Source organism: Procambarus clarkii, chromosome 58 (genome assembly GCF_040958095.1).
Source record: "Procambarus clarkii isolate CNS0578487 chromosome 58, FALCON_Pclarkii_2.0, whole genome shotgun sequence".
NCBI lineage: Eukaryota > Metazoa > Arthropoda > Malacostraca > Decapoda > Cambaridae > Procambarus > Procambarus clarkii.
The window spans coordinates 8344697-8363109 of NC_091207.1; the positions used below are offsets into that span (position 1 = coordinate 8344697).

An 18413-nucleotide genomic window follows, 5' to 3' on the forward strand; every position below is an offset into this window, starting at 1 on the left:
TTGCTGACTACACCAATATCATTAGAAACAGAGCAATGCAAAAGATGTACAGTGACCACAACACAGCAGTTGCAACATCAGGATCTGCGGATTGGTACAAGAATTTAACCAACTACGAACCACTTAGTTTGATGAAAGGGAGCAGTAGAACAACAGAAGTACATTTACATCGCATCAGGCCTGGATACCCATGTGCATGGGAAATAGGCTTACAGGTTCCGGAAGATGAGAGGAAATGTCAGCACTGTGGAGAAATGCCCGACAGACCACTGGAACATTATCTAACACAGTGCACAGTTACAAACCCATTAAGATATCAACTTAGATTCAATAGAGCAGAAGAAGTTGTTAAACACATATGGCAAAATCTTACTGAAGCGACCATACGAGTCATAAATACTCATACTCCGCCCAAGTAAAACAGAAACAAGCAACACTTAGTGGGCCAGCCAGAGGCTTAGGGCCCGCGCAGGAATATCCCTGCAAAAAAAAAAAACACAATATCCACCCGACAAGTGAATGTCAGTCCAGCCGACTCCTTCCTCCGCAGCGGTGGCACGTAAGTCTCCATACTGAGACTGAAAACAGTCACCCCGTCAGTGGCAAACTGCCACACTGCAGGGCAACCAGCAACCATCTAGTGTAAACACCAGCCACGAGCAGAGACCTCAGGAAGGTCCGACTCCACTCTTGTTGCCACCGCACCTAACAACACTGCAAACAAGACATGGCGGCAGATCTTACTGAAACTTTCAAAATACTGAACAATTTGAAGGATGTTGATCTGGACAATTTCTTCAAAAGGTCAGCTGTAACACAAACAAGGAGCAACGGTTTCAAGCTCAACAAGCCACAATGTAGGACTGAGAACAGGAGATGCTTGGAACCGCCTACCCGCCGAAGTTGTAAATGTCAAAAAACTGTTGGGTTTTAAAATACAACTGGATAGGATCATCATGGTCAATGGGGGGATCTTTAACAAGCCACCGGCTTCCTGTCCTCGTCGAGGCCACTAGTATTAGTGGCCCTCAGGTAAATTCAGGGAAAACCCATGGAACTGCCTACCCGCCGAAGCCATATATGCCAAAACTCTCCTGAGCTTTAAAATCCACTTTGAAACAATCACCAAGACAAAAAAGGGGAACCTTTGACAAGCCATCAGCTTCTTGTCATCATCGATGCCACTAAAGTGCTAGTGGCCCTCAGGTAAATTCAGATAAATTCAGCTTGTACGTCTGGCAGATCTGCAAATTGTACAATCACTACGTGTTTTTTTCACAAATTACGTCATGATATAATGTATACAAAAGGCGCTGCTTTCCCAGGACATATATTATCGTAACATAGCTTCTTATAGTCTGTAATGAAATCTCACATCTTTCCATAGGCCTATAATCAAATAGCCTCCCTCGCCACGGGCCGATATCGTACGTCTCCTTAGGTGGGACTTAAATGTCAACCTTACATTTTTAACCAAATTCTTATACGCGTAATATTGAAAGTGTCGTGTGTGTGTGTGGCTGGGGTTAGAGGAGGCGTGGTTGTGAGGGTGGTGGAAACACTAGAGACAAGAGAGAGAGAGAGTGGGCGGCCATGGTTGGGTTCATAGTTGGCGGGCGTGAGGGTGGTGGCAGCGGCCGCCGGCAGATGTCACCCACCGCCGCCGCCGCCACCATGGCCTCCACGCTCCACCAGATATTAAACAAACTCCTCGTGCCCGACAATGCTGTTATCCAGGAGGTGAGTGGGGTAGTGGAGGCGAGGAGGGCGAGGCGGGGCGAGGTGGGCGAGGGGTGACAGGGTGTTGGTGCGGGTGTGGAGGGGCAGGAGAGGCGCGGCCCGCCGGGGGGGAGGCGGTCAGGGGGCCAAGTTTCACGTGGAGCGACGATGGGGTTTTCTTGCAGAGGGTCAGGGTGCCACGCCCCGGCCCCTACCGTGTGGTGACGGGTGTTACGGTGTGCAGGAGCACCGTCGCCTGGTGACGGGGGGTGGGGCGAGGGGTGACAGTGAGGGTGGTGGGCCGCCGGAGCCTCGACCCACCCTAACAATGAACACCGTCTGGTCTACTCTCACACTCTCTCTCTCCCACACACTCTCTACACCTCCCACTCTCACACACATTTAGGCACAGTGCGCTAATTGTCACCATTACTAGGCCTAGAGTGTGGCCAGCTGGTCACACAAGACATTCCCTTAGGGGGTCACACCACTTTGTTCTTGTATGTCAAATTTACCATGTTCCTTGAACACATTAATAGCAGTAAAAAAAAATAATTGTATTGTTAACCTAATTTAAGTGTTTTGTCCCTAGACAAGTTTTTGAATTAAGTTCTATTTATTATCTTTTAACAAAGATAATAAACGCACAACTAAATTTAACAAAATGTTTATTAATGTAACAATAATATTTAACGTATAGCGAGGATTATTGTTACTGCCATAAATTGACTGCTAATGGACAGTTGTTAGATTGACAGATTGATTGTTAGCGGACAGTAAGTCCTACGAACGTGGGGGGTGGGAATTAATCCCAATCCACGAATCTGAACGTTTAGTTTAGTTCATTTATTATGCACCCCATACCCATCTTGTGGGCGGTAGTGGAAAGGGTTACAGAGGCACAATGGGCTCAGGGACTGAACCCCACAATTCATTTAGCTAAGCAAGTTACGATCTTGATGAGCTAGTTACAACATTCAATATAAGTCGTCACATCAACAATGGGTTCGAGATCGACCACAAGTACAATTTCTAAATTAAGCAACTGACATATGTGGAGAGCTAGTGTCACAATTGATATGTTTGTCCTGCACACCGCCCCCATCCAGTGGGCAGCGGTGGATAGGTTACAATCACTCGGTTACTACCTACAGTTTGCAAACTAGGGATATTTGGCTAAAATTTTTGGTAGCAGATCATTTTGAATGAAATATTTACACATCGCTGGAACATTGGTTATAGAATTGTTTCAAAATTCACGTATCTTTTCGCCCTACATCACATAGTGACGGAGGGTGTGCGAATAATTTTGTTGACACAGTTTACATTTGGTCAGGTCTACATCAGCAGATAATGAGAATTCTCAGAGATACTTGTAACCGAGTCTAAGCCGAGCAATAGTAACATCTAGAAACCTGAACGTAAAGTGTTTTACATCCTTTGAGTCCATCGTGGACCATTATACGGTCACGGGATGGAAAACACATTGCCTATTAGTGGCTTCGTGTTGGGGCTTCGTGTTGGTGGCTTCGTATTAGTGGCCTCATTAGTATGTGTAACTCTTGTCCCTATAAATGCACATCACTTGTATGTTCTTTGTACACACATTCTTGTGAATAAACATTGAATTGAATTGAAAAAGTTTTTGAGTCAATTTATAAGAGAAGAGCCTGAGATGATAGTATAGGATTAGGGCCGAGTATAGGAAAGTATTGAAGTACAGTATTGTATAGGAATGTATTGAAGTACAGTATTGTATAGGAAAGTATTGAAGTACAGTATTGTATAGGAAAGTATTGAAGTACAGTATTGTATAGGAAAGTATTGAAGTACAGTATTGTATAGGAAAGTATTGAAGTACAGTATTGTATAGGAAAGTATTGAAGTACAGTATTGTATAGGAAAGTATTGAAGTACAGTATTGTATAGGAAAGTATTGAAGTACAGTATTGTATAGGAAAGTATTGAAGTATGTGAATGTACAGGATGGGAATAAAGTAGAAATATAAGAATAAGGTAGAGGTAAATGGGGAAAAAATGTGGAAGTAAAGGGATACCAGTGAGGTTGAAAAATAGGAATGAAGAAAACTGGAGGATTGCAAATGGCAGAGAATGAAGCGAAAGAGAGATAGCAACATAAGAGAAAGGAGAGAGTGTAGAGGGGCTAAAGGTAAGAGAGATCACATATGTTAAGAAGGTGAGAGCATTTAAATATGTACTGAGAGAGGCACCTTGAGTCAACACCAAGTACTAGCCTAGTTGTGCTTGCGGGGGTTGAGCTTTGGCTCTTTGATCCCTAGACAAGTGCAGTCCCCGTGGCGTAGTGGTAAGACACTCGCCTGGCGTTTCGCGAGCGCTTTGTCCTGGGTTCGTATCCTGGCCCGGGAGAATTTACTGGCATCAATCCCTAACTATAGTCTCTGTTTACCCAACAGTAAAATGAGTACATGGTTAAACGATTTGGTGGGGTCGTACTCTGGGGAACATAGGATTAAGGACTTGCCCGAAATGCTGTGTGTGCTAGTGGCTGTACAAGAATGTAAAAACTCTAGTATATATTTAAAAAAAAAATTACATGTATAAAACCTTGTTCCTATATGCAACTCCTGATCTGAAATTCTTCCTTGACAGAAGTAATAGAACCCATAATCACCACCAGAAATAAATCTCCTGAATATTCCCAGTCAAACTAAATCTGTGAAAACACTATGCAAATGAAGAGACCTAGTCTATGTAACTCATTCCCTAATGCATTAAAAATGTCGAACCTACACCGTATTCAGAAGTAAAACAGTACCTAATTTCATCCTCGGTTTCCTACCTAGTGCTTCAAACCTTTCGCTTTGATGTCCATAGGGAATGGAAAGGATGGGGGAGGTAGGGGGATGGGGAGATGAAATTCAAATCCGTTTTCTTTCTTGTGCTACCCACTTTCCCAGTAAATGTGCCAAAGACATGCAACTTCACCATTGTAACACTGTTATCAACTTATATTTATGTTGAATGCAAATTTTGCTATAATGTGTATTAATAGTCCTCAAATTATGCTACAATGTACTTGATAATTCTCAAATTTTACTACAATGTACCTATCAATGTTCTTCAAATTTTGCTACAAGTACCTACTTAAAATTATCTATTAGATCAAGGACCTGCCCGAAACGCTATGTGAGTTAGTGGCTTTTCAAGAATGTAAAAATTAATATTACATACACATGTACATAGTGTACATTTGAGAGGGTCCCGGTAGTACAGTCGGGTTCGTTCTCGATGCACAATCGAGAATTCTGGGTTCGTATCCCTGATGGGACTGAAATGGTTGGGCACATTTTCTTTCACCTAATGCCTTTATTCACATAGCAGTGAGTAGGTACTCAGGACATAGTCAGCTTGTTGTGGAGTTGCATCCTGGACAGGGTCAGTAATTCGGCCTGGGTGGAGGGGGGGGGCCCTCGATAAAAGCCAAAACGTGTAGGAATATACTCTGGCTTCATGAATAACACTATGACACTATGAATATTTATTATTATACCATTCAAGATGATGGAAGTGATATACAGTATCATCAACTTGAATACAATATGGAAGAAAATGCAGAATAGAACCAGTATTGGGTTTCATAGTCACAATCAGAGAACACTGTATAAACATCAGAGGTCCACGGTTGTTCAACATCCTCCCAGCGAGCATAAGAAATATTGCCGGAACAACAGTGGACATCTTCAAGAGAAAACGTGATAGTTTTCTTCAATGAGTGCCGGACCAACCGGGTTGTGGTGGGTATATGGGCCTGCGGGCTGCTCCAAGCAACAGCCTGGTGGACCAGACTCACAAGTCAAGCCTGGCCTCGGGCCGGGCTTGGGGAGAACAACAACTTTCAGAACCCCATCAAGCAAGTACCATTCAAGGGGATGGAGGTGATATACATACCATCAACTTGAATACCATTCAAGGTGATGAAGATACATACCATCAACTTGAATACCATTCAAGGTGATGAAGAAGATCGTGAGGAAAAGGCTCGTAGAACATCTGGAGAGGAGCGGCTTTATTACACACTATTAGCACGAGTTCAGGGATGATAAATCGTGCCTCACAGGTTTAGTAGAATTCTATGATCAGGCGACAAAAATTAGACAAGAAAGAGAAGGGTGGGCGGACTGCATTTTCTTATTGTCAGAAAGCCTTTGACATTGTACCCTGTAAGAGCTGTTAGAAAAGTTGGAGAAACAGGCAGGAATGCTTCAGTGGATAATGGAGTATCTAAGCAACAGGAAACAAGAGTAACTGTGAGAGGGGGGGAGACATCTGAGTTGCGAGATGTCAATAGTGGAGTCCCACAGGGCTCTGTACTAGGACCCATCCTGTTTCTGATGTATACTGTATAAACAATCTTCCAGAAGGTATAGACTCGTTCCTCTTGCGTGCAACCCAATCCCCAATATATATACCTAAGCCTTACAATTTTACCATTAAACATTGCTGTCATGTTATGTGTGCTCTGTGTGCTTTAATGTGCCTACTGATCTTTGTCATATTATCAATCAAGCTTATCAATGCTTTCAATCAAAGCTTTCAATGTGCTTTAATATACCTACTAATCTCTAAAATTTTCTTACAATGATAGTACCTGTTAACATTTAAAAAATTTTGCTAGAAATTACCTACTGTACTTGATATTATGTTAGATTAAGGACCTGCCCGAAACGCTGTGCGTACTAGTAGCATTACAAGAATGTAAACACATCATGCTTTGTACTCTAATAAACCCAATGTAACTTCTTATATTTAAATATATAAATAAATAAATATTTGATGATGCAAAAATTATGAGAAGAATCAAGACAGATGAAGTTAGACTACAGGAAGACCTGGACAAACTGTAGGGAAGGTCTAGAAATTGGCTACTAAAGTTTAACTAAGGAAAGTGTAAAGTAATAAAATTGGGTGAAGGGAGCATGATGCCAAACATAAGGTACCATCTGGGAGGTGAAATCCTACAAGAGTTAAATAGAAAGATCTGGGGGTTGATATCACACCAAACCTGTCCCTAGAAGACCACAGCTAAAGGATATCATCAGCAACATATTCTAGATTGGCCAACATAAGAACTGCCTTTAGAAACTTATGAGGAATCGTTTTGAACCTTGTATACACTTATGTCAGACCAATCCCGAAGCCTTGAGTCCATACCTAGTTAAACACAAGACAGAGAGAAGATTTAGAGATATTAGCTTGTGGTTACCTTGCGATGATTCTGGGGTGTTACCAGACTAGTCCAGAGCTGAGAGAGATGAGCTCAGGAAAACACAAGATGACCCAGGAAAACACAAGAATAAGGGGAGACATGATCACCACCTACAAAAATCTTAAAGGAATTGACATAGTGGACAAAGACAAACTTTAGCATGGGTGGAACATGAACGAGGGCACACAGGTGGAAACAGAGTACTCAAATGAGCCACAGACACATTAGAAAGAATGCATTAGGCAGTGATGTGGTGGAGGCAAACACACTACACAGTTTCAAATGTAGATATGATAGAGCCCAATAGGCTCTGAAATCTGTACACCGTTGATTGACAGTTGAGAAGCAGGACCAAAGAGCCAAAGCTCAACCCCTGCAAGCACAACTAGGTGAGTACTAATCCTGCATACTCCAGGCCACTCCTGGAATATGTAGCTCCAGCATGTAGTCCGTATCTTGTCAACCACAAGACTTGGAGAAAGTTAAGAGGTATGCCACCAGACTAGTACCCGAGCTGATGGGTATGAGCTACAAGGAGATTATGGGAACTAAACCTCACATCGCTGGGCAACAGAAGCATTAGGGCAGACATGATCACTACATACGAGATTCTCAAGAGGAATTGATTGGGTAGATAAAGACAATTTATTTAATACAGGGAGGCACACACAAGTGATCTCCCTCACTCGCCTCTCACCACCACCACCCTCCACCATCACTTGACCACGTACCGAGTTTGGGGAGTAGAACTCCTCCCATAACCCACTGCAGGTATACCTTGTATATTCCAACACCAAAATCATCCCCACAAACCAGCACCACCCCCCACAAACCAGCACCACCCCCCACAAACCAGCACCACCCCCACAAACCAGCACCACCCCCCCACAAACCAGCACCACCCCCCACAAACCAGCACCACCCCCCCCACAAACCAGCACCACCCCCCCCCACAAACCAGCACCACCTCCCCCACAAACCAGCACCACCTCCCCCACAAACCAGCGCCACCCCCCACCCCCACAAACCAGCACCACCCGCCCCACAAACCAGCACCACCCCCCACAAACCAGCACCACCCCCCACAAACCAGCACCACCCGCCCCACAAACCAGCACCACCTCCCACAAACCAGCACCACCCCCCACAAACCAGCACCACCCCCCCACAAACCAGCACCACCCCCCCACAAACCAGCACCACCCCCCACAAACCAGCACCACCACCCACAAACCAGCACCACCCCCCACAAACCAGCACCACCCCCCCACAAACCAGCACCCCCCCCCACAAACCAGCACCACCCCCCCACAAACCAGCACCCCCCCCCACAAACCAGCACCACCCCCCACAAACCAGCACCACCCCCCACAAACCAGCACCACCCCCCACAAACCAGCACCACCCCCCACAAACCAGCACCACCCCCCACAAACCAGCACCACCCCCCACAAACCAGCACCACCCCCCACAAACCAGCACCACCCCCCACAAACCAGCACCACCACCCCATAAACCAGCACCACCACCCCATAAACCAGCACCACCAACCCCCCCACAAACCAGCACCAACCCCCCCACAAACCAGCACCACCACCCCCCACAAACCAGCACCACCACCCCCCACAAACCAGCACCACCACCCCCCACAAACCAGCACCACCACCCCCCACAAACCAGCACCACCACCCCCCACAAACCAGCACCACCACCCCCCACAAACCAGCACCACCACCCCCCACAAACCAGCACCACCACCCCCCACAAACCAGCACCACCACCCCCCACAAACCAGCACCACCACCCCCCACAAACCAGCACCACCACCCCCCACAAACCAGCACCACCACCCCCCACAAACCAGCACCACCACCCCCCACAAACCAGCACCACCACCCCCCACAAACCAGCACCACCACCCCCCACAAACCAGCACCACCACCCCCCACAAACCAGCACCACCACCCCCCACAAACCAGCACCACCACCCCCCCACAAACCAGCACCACCACCCCCCCACAAACCAGCACCACCACCCCCCACAAACCAGCACCACCACCCCCCACAAACCAGCACCACCACCCCCCACAAACCAGCACCACCACCCCCACAAACCAGCACCCCCCCCCCCCCCCACAAACTAGCACCACCCCCCCCCACAAACCAGCACCACCCCCCCCCACAAACCAGCACCACCCCCCCACAAACCAGAACCACCCCCCCCACAAACCAGCACCACCCCCCCACAAACCAGCACCACCCCCCCACAAACCAGCACCACCCCCCCACAAACCAGCACCACCCCCCACAAACCAGCACCACCCCCCACAAACCAGCACCACCCCCCACAAACCAGCACCACCCCCTACAAACCAGCACCACCCCCCACAAACCAGCACCACCCCCCACAAACCAGCACCACCCCCCTCAAACCAGCACCACCCCCCTCAAACCAGCACCACCCCCCCCACACACCAGCACCACCCCCCCACACACCAGCACCACCCCCCCACACACCAGCACCACCCCCCCACACACACCAGCACCCCCCCCCCCACACACCAGCACCACCCCCCCCCCCACACACACCAGCACCCCCCCCCACACATGGTTATGGTTTTTGATCTGGAAGATCCTGTGTATCGAATTTACTCAGTTTCTATGATCGAGCCACAGAGATATTACAGGAAAGAGATGGTTGGGTTGACTGCATCTATCTGGACCTAAAAAAGGCTTTCGACAGAGTTCCACATAAGAGGTTGTTCTGGAAACTGGAAAATATTGGAGGGGTGACAGGTAAGCTTCTAACATGGATGATAAATTTTCTGACATAGAAAAATGAGGGCAGTAATCAGAGGCAATGTATCGGAATGGAGAAATGTCACAAGTGGAGTACCACAGGGTTCAGTTCTTGCACCAGTGATGTTTATTGTCTACATAAATGATCTACCAGTTGGTATAGAGAATTATATGAACATGTTTGCTGATGATGCTAAGATAATAGGAAGGATAAGAAATTTAGATGACTGTCATGCCCTTCAAGAAGACCTGGACAAAATAAGTATATGGAGCACCACTTGGCAAATGGAATTTAATGTTAATAAATGTCATGTTATGGACTGTGGAATAGGAGAACATAGACCCCACACAACCTATATATTATGTGAGAAATCTTTAAAGAATTCTGATAAAGAAAGAGATCTAGGAGTGGTTCTAGATAGAAAACTATCACCTGAGGACCACATAAAGAATATTGTGCAAGGAGCCTATGCAATGCTTTCTAACTTCAGAATTGCATTTAAATACATGGATGGCGAGATACTAAAGAAATTGTTCATGACTTTTGTTAGGCCAAAGCTAGAATATGCAGCTGTTGTGTGGTGCCCATATCTTAAGAAGCACATCAACAAACTGGAAAAGGTGCAAAGACATGCTACTAAGTGGCTCCCAGAACTGAAGGGTAAGAGCTACGAGGAGAGGTTAGAAGCATTAACCATGCCAAAACTAGAAGACAGAAGAAAAAGAGGTGATATGATCACTGCGTACAAAATAGTAACAGGAATTGATAAAATCGACAGGGAAGATTTCCTGAGACCTGGCACTTCAAGAACAAGAGGTCATAGATTTAAACTAGCTAAACACAGATGCCGAAGAAATATAAGAAAATTCACCTTCGCAATAGTGGTAAACGGTTGGAACAAGTTAAGTGAGAAGGTGGTAGAGGCCAAGACCGTCAGTAGTTTCAAAGCGTTATATGACAAAGAGTGCTGGGAAGACGGGACACCATGAGCGTAGCTCTCATCCTGTAACTACACTTAGTAATTACACTTAGGTAATTACACACCAGCACCACCACCCCCCCACACATCGGAGTAAGTTGATCGGAGTAAGTCCCTGATAATTTTTGGCTGCAAAGAAAAGGCGATAACATCTAGGTCAGAAAGAGCTGTAGAAGAAGCTAAAGTAGTAGATAAAATTGTTGGCCTCGTGGAAGGTCTTACAACCATAGAGAATGTGTGCGACTACAGGAGAATAGGCAGGTACGTAAAAGGGAAAGATCGACCTTTGAGGATCACCCTAAACGGTGCCAAACAGATGGAAGAAGTACTAAGGAATGTTAGAAAATTGCAAAGTGATGAGGATGGGAAAGGGTGGTCGTTAAGACGAGATCTTTCAAAAGAAGATAGAGAGAAGCTGAAACTGAACCTCGCCGAGGCAAAACATTTAAATGAGAGCAGGAATGAAGAAGAAATAAATTCTTTTTTCTACAAAGTGATAGGGGTAGGCAAACCAGTAAAGTGGTACATAAAGGCAAACCAACAAAATCAATAGAGAGAGGGGGAACAAGTTCCTGAAGATTGCATAGACCAACATAGATGGAGTGAGATCGAAGATACTGGAGTTAAGTGATGTAATACAGCTGCAGACACCAGACATTGTTGCACTCACGGAGACAAAACTTGAAGATGTAATTTTAAATGAGGTCATATTCCCAAGGGGCTACTCAATTTGGAGACGGGACAGAAAAATTAGGAAAGGCGGTGGCGTTGCTGTGCTGGTGAAAGAACACCTAAAGGTGAAGGAAATAATGACTGCCAATCCACAAGAAGTTGACATAATAGCACTAGAGATCTGCCATGAGGATGATAAACTAATGATAATAAATGCATATAGTCCACCGCCAAGCAGCACATGGTCAAAGGAGGAGCTAGATAGTAAACGTGAAGGTCTTAGGGAGCCGGTCGGCCGAGCGGACAGCACGCTCGACTTGTGATCCTGTGGTCCTGGGTTCGATCCCAGGCGCCGGCGAGAAACATTGGGCAGTTTCTTTCACCCTATGCCCCTGTTACCTAGCAGTAAAATAGGTACCTGGGTGTTAGTCAGCTGTCACGGGCTGCTTCCTGTGGGTGGAGGCCTGGTCGAGGACCGGGCCGCGGGGACACTAAAAAGCCCCGAAAACATCTCAAGATAACCTCAAGATAACCTTATAACAATAATGCGAGAGATTATAGCGAGAGCGGATAACGATAGATCACGACTGTTGATAGTCGGTGACTTCAACTTGAAATCCATAGACTGGGAAGCATATGAAGCTAAAACAGAAGATTTTTGGACCTGTAAATTTGTAGACCTCATCCTGGAAATATTCTTGTATCAACATGTTAAACAAGCTACGAGGATGAGGGAAGGGGACGTTCCCTCCATGCTAGATTTGATATTTATCAGGAAGGAGGAAGAGATATTTGTCATTCAGTACCTTCCTCCCTTGGGTAAAAGTGACCATGTCTTTTTGGGAATAAAGTATGCAATGCGTTATAAGCTGGAAGAAAATAAGGAGGTTGAAGCAGTTGAAAAACCAGACTTCAGGAGAGGACATTATGGTGACCTTAGAAATTTTTTTAGTGAGTATAATTGGACAGACTTGATGCTAGGCAAGGAAGTGAATGAGATGTATGTCAAGTTTTGTGAAATATATGATAAAGGCACAAAAAAATTTATACCAAAATAGACATGCAGAACTAGGAAACAGGATTGGTTCAATAGAAATTGCGAGAGGGCTAGAGACCAAAAGACACAAAAATGGAATCAATACAGGAAGAGGCCGAACCCCCAAACATACCAGCGATACAAAGATGCAAGAAACAACTACACGGCAGTGAGGAGAGAGGCAGAAAGAAATTTTGAAAAAGGGATTGCAGACAAATGTAAAACAGAACCAGGTCTATTCTATAAATTCATAAACATCAAATTGCAGGTAAAGGATAATATTCAGAGGTTGAAAATGGGAAATAGATTCATGGAAGATGAAAAGGAAATGTGTGAAACACTAAACGAAAAGTTCCAAAGTGTGTTTGTACAAAATGAAATCTTTAGGGAACCAGATACAATAAGAATTCCAGAGAACAACATAGAGCACATAGAGGTGACTAGAGACGAAGTGGAAGAAAATGCTCAAGGAGCTCGGTAAGAACAAAGCAGCTGGCCCAGATGGCGTTTCACCATGGGTTCTGAGAGAATGTGCATCTGAGCTCAGCATTCCACTTCACCTGATCTTTCAGGCATCCCTGTGTACAGGAATCGTAGCAGACGTGTGGAAACAGGCTAACATAGTTCCAATCTACAAAAGTGGCAGCAGGGAAGACCCCCTCAATTATAGACCTGTATCATTGACAAGTGTAATAGTGAAAGTATTGGAAAAACTAATCAAAACTAAATGGGTAGAACACCTAGAGAGAAATGATATAATATCAGAGAGACAGTATGGTTTTCGATCTGGAAGATCCTGTGTATCGAATTTACTCAGTTTCTATGATCGAGCCACAGAGATATTACAGGAAAGAGATGGTTGGGTTGACTGCATCTATCTGGACCTAAAAAAGGCTATCGACAGAGTTCCACATAAGAGGTTGTTCTGGAAACTGGAAAATATTGGAGGGGTGACAGGTAAGCTTCTATCATGGATGAAAAATTTTCTGACTGATAAAAAAATGAGGGCAGTAATCAGAGGCAATGTATCGGAATGGAGAAATGTCACAAGTGGAGTACCACAGGGTTCAGTTCTTGCACCAGTGATGTTTATTGTCTACATAAATGATCTACCAGTTGGTATAGAGAATTATATGAACATGTTTGCTGATGATGCTAAGATAATAGGAAGGATAAGAAATTTAGATGATTGTCATGCCCTTCAAGAAGACCTGGACAAAATAAGTAGATGGAGCACCACTTGGCAAATGGAATTAATGTTAATAAATGTCATGTTATGGAATGTGGAATAGGAGAACATAGACCCCACACAACCTATATATTATGTGAGAAATCTTTAAAGAATTCTGATTAAGAAAGAGATCTAGGGGTGGTTCTAGATAGAAAACTATCACCTGAGGACCACATAAAGAATATTGTGCAAGGAGCCTATGCTATGCTTTCTAAGTTCAGAATTGCATTTAAATACATGGATGGCGATATACTAAAGAAATTGTTCATGACTTTTGTTATTCCAAAGCTAGAATATGCAGCTGTTGTGTGGTGCCCATATCTTAAGAAGCACATCAACAAACTGGAAAAGGTGCAAAGACATGCTACTAAGTGGCTCCCAGAACTGAAGGGTAAGAGCTACGAGGAGAGGTTAGAAGCATTAAACATGCCAAAACTAGAAGACAGAAGAAAAAGAGGTGATATGATCACTACATACAAAATAGTAACAGGAATTGATAAAATCTACAGGTAAGATTTCCTTAGACCTGGCACTTCAAGAACAAGAGGTCATAGATTTAAACTAGCTAAACACAGATGCCGAAGAAATATAAGAAAATTCACCTTCGCAAATAGAGTGGTAGACGGTTGGAACAAGTTAAGTGAGAAGGTGGTGGAGGCCAAGACCGTCAGTAGTTTCAAAGCGTTATATGACAGAGTGCTGGGAAGACGGGACACCACGAGCGTAGCTCTCATCCTGTAACTACACTTAGGTAATTACACTTAGGTAATTACACACCAGCACCACCACCCCCCCACAAACCAGCACCATCCTCCCCCCCACAAACCAGCACCATCCTCCCCCCTACAAACCAGCACCATCCTCCCCCCCACAAACCAGCACCATCCTCCCCCCCACAAACCAGCACCATCCTCCCCCCTACAAACCAGCACCATCCTCCCCCCTACAAACCAGCACCCCCCCCCCACAAACCAGCACCACCCCACTCAAATCAATACCCCCCCCCTCCCAAAACACCACCCTTCTAACACTACCACTCCGTTACCTGGTTGATGGGGTTCTGGGAGTTGTTCTTCTCCCCAAGCCCGTCCTGAGGCCAGGCTCAACTTGTGAGAGTTTGGTTCACCAGGCTGTTGCTTGGAGTGGCCCGCAGGCCCACATACCCACCACAGCCCGGTTGGTCCAGAACGGAACGTCTTTTAGAAAACAGTCTAGTTTTCTCCTGAAGATGTTCACGGTTGTTCCGGCAATATTTCTGATGCTCGCTGGGAGGACGTTGAACAGCCGGCGACCTCATGATGATTATACAGTACAGTGTTCTCTGATTGTGCCTATGGCACCTCTGCTGTACCTCAAGGTACAGTCCTTGCACCGCTACTGTTCCTTATTCTCGTATCTGATATAGACAAAAATACACGTCACAGCTTCGTGTCGTCCTTTGCAGATTACACAAAAATCAGCATGAAAATTACCTCTGCTGAAGACATTGAAAAACTACAAGCAGATGTTAACAAAGTTTTCGATTGAGCAGCAGAAAATTACATGTTTAACAGTGATAAATTTCAGGTACTCGGGTACGGCAAAATTGAGGATCTGAAACATAATACAGGGTACAAAACACAATCGAATCTTCCCATAGTAGAAAAACAGTATGTCAAGGATTTGGGAATAATGATGTCTGACGATCTAACATTTAGGGAACATAACCAAGCAAATATCGCGTCAGTCAGAAAAATGACCGGATGGATTACGAGAACTTTCAAATCGAGGGATCCCATCACAATGGTTGTACTCTTCAAGTCACTTGTGTTGTCCTGTCTCGAGTACTGCTCAGTACTCAATTCCCCCTTCAGAGCAGGAGAGATTGCTGAAATAGAGGGAATACAGAGAACATATACGGCACGCATAGACGAGATAAAACACCTAAGTTATTGGGAGTGTCTCAAAGCTCTCCAAATGTACTCTCTAGAAAGGAGACGAGAGAGAGATACCAAATAATATACACATGGAAAATACTGGAGGGCCAGGTCCCAAATCTACACAGTAAAATAACAACATACTGGAGTGAACGATATGGAAGAAAATGCAAGATAGAACCAATGAAGAGCAGAGGTGCCATAGGCACAATCAGAGAGCACTGCATGAACATCAGAGGTCCGCGGTTGTTCAACGTCCTCACAGTATGTAATAGTCAACAAAACAGTCAGAGACGGCTGCGGGATATTGATTCTTGCAATCATCAACTGATATCATGCCATTTTTGTCAGCAATTTTTTTTTTTATCTGCCTGACTTTCAAGATGAAGTGGAAGACTGGAGAATTCTCAATCCACCCCTGACTGACCATTAGAAGGTGCAGTCCTCTACTTGAAGAAATCATCATCAAAGCTATACTGTACTTGATATTAAATAAATGTCACTAAAATCAATATTGAGCCTTTCATCTACACAGTGCATTGTTTACATTTCAGGGAACGAAGGAACTGGGAGAGGCGCTCAAGACCCCAGGTGTGGTTGGAGAGTTGTGCAAGGTGATGGGGACATCTTCGGATCCCCAGGTAAGACAGTATGCAGCAGTCATCCTTCGTAAGAGACTTGGAAAGGCTCGTCATTGGACCAAACTGGAAGTTGATGTTAAAAATGGGTAAGTTTCCCAAGGAAAATACTGTAGTGTTGTTTTCTAGTTTTCATTATACAGTATTTGTTTTTCTTAATACTTGATTATTTATAATTTTATTGAGAGTTTGAAGAGAACTTAGTAAATTGAATAGTCAATTTGCAATGCATGCATTATATAACTAATTGCTGTTGTATCCAATGCTTAGGTGGTACAGTAATGTTTATATTGTTTCTATATCCTGTCAAATATTTTTCTAATTTCATGACTTGCAAGGAAATACTGTTGAATTTTCCACATTGTACATTTATAACATTTCTGTTTTGCTGCACATGAATAAAAACTTATATAGGGGATTTAAAAACTATTTTTATAATTTAAAGACAGTACCTTATAACTTTAGTGAAATATTGGCCCATACGAGACAGCTCCCATTGATCAATATACAGTGGAACCTCTGTACTCGACCGACCTCTACTCGAACAATTTGGCACTCGAATGCTGTGTTCATGTTCGATAGTCGACTGTTTGTTCAGCACTCAAACATAAACACGTGTCCTAGACGAGTCGGTTTACCAGTTTTTGTCATTCAGTGCATAACACCACTAGACTTCTCTAAACTATCTTGTGTTTTCTTGACTATTTTGGATATTCTTAGTGTAAATAAGTAACCGTGGCACCTAAGTTAGTTATAAGAGCCAAGCAAAAAGAAAATTACATAGAACCACAATTGCGATGAAAAAAGAATTCATAGAAAAATATGATTGGTGCCCGCGTGTCTGTTCTTGCTCTCAAGTTTGAGTGCCTTCAAGAACTATTTGGCTCTAGGGTCCCCTTATTATCTTACGTGTTTTCAACTATTTACTCTCGCGGTTACTCTTGCGTCTTCTTTACTCTCGCATTCTAAATTTTCATTCATTCTTCATTTCTAAACTCTTACTCACTTCCTCTGACGAACTTGTTAGCAATGAATGAAATGTGTGCATCTTTTATTGTTTTCTTGAAAAAAATTGTCCTGACAAAGCTGTGATAATGTTAGAGGACTCCCCATGCCAAAGAATAATATCTCTTCCTCTGCCTCACCACCTTACACATATTCAATCAACTCTTCTAATTGCAAGTAAAGTGTATACAGTATTTGCATTTATTTAATTCATTTATTGTATTAACACTTTCCGGCTATGTTTTATATTTGGCGCTATTCTATCTTACGCTTTGTTGATCTTTTTTTACCTACGGGCTCATAGAACATTCTATTGCGAACACATTGACACAAAAATGAATGACGTACATAGAATAATAATGTCATGAGAGTGAAATAAGTATAAACTTTCAAAGCGCCGTGCGTCGTCCCGTTACTGATACCGGGTAACAATTTCACCACTTCCCACACTCTTGCGGGCTGGCCGCAATCATTATTCTACTCTTATATTCATATCACCGTGTTGGGAATTTCATTGTGAGTCCATTGATACCAAAATTAACGCTGTAGGACAAGTGTGGAGGTGATGACAATCCCAAGAGTAAAAACATTTTGTTGCTGTTGGGCGCTCACGGCGAGTCATCTTCGCTGTTATTTATTTGGTGCTGGTATCCCTATATGTTTCGTGACTTTTTTTTACTGATGTTCTTCTAGAGAATTTTATTGCGAACACGTTGGTACCAAAATGAAATACGTAGCTCGAGAACTAAGGTCAGGAGAGTAAAAAGAGTATACACATTTTTGTTTTTACGCTAACGCGACAAAATGCCGGGAGCACTTACGGTTGTTTTTTTTACTTTCGCCTGGAGCCGGAAAGTGTTAATATATTTGTGGTCTGGAATGGATTAATCCAATTTACATGGGAAAAAATTGTTCAGTACTCGAACAGATCGGCACTCGACTGGCCTTCACCAATTAACACTGTGCGGCCCGGCGTGTGCGCCTCAGGCCACCCCAAGGTCGGCCTGGCATTTTCCGTGAGCACGCACCCACACAAAAATGTGTATACTCTTTACAGTTTTATCACCTCAAGTTTCGTGCTGTCTTTCATTTTGGTATCAAATTGCTCGCAATAGAATTCTCTAAAGGGGTATATGCATACAAGGTAACAAAAAAAATGTTGTGTTCCC

At 44.1% G+C, this 18413-nt stretch overlaps 1 protein-coding gene across 1 annotated transcript in view; it reads left to right on the top strand.

Moving 5' to 3' along the window:
• Positions 1-1578: 1578 nt before the first annotated feature.
• The window catches only part of LOC123767963 (importin-4), a 75244-nt gene continuing 58409 nt past the window's right edge, over positions 1579-18413 (top strand). The window contains exons 1-2 of the mRNA XM_045758173.2: positions 1579-1740; positions 16156-16328. Coding sequence (XP_045614129.1) covers positions 1594-1740; positions 16156-16328 — 320 coding nt within the window. The 5' untranslated portion in view covers positions 1579-1593. The remainder of the gene's footprint in view (positions 1741-16155; positions 16329-18413) is intronic.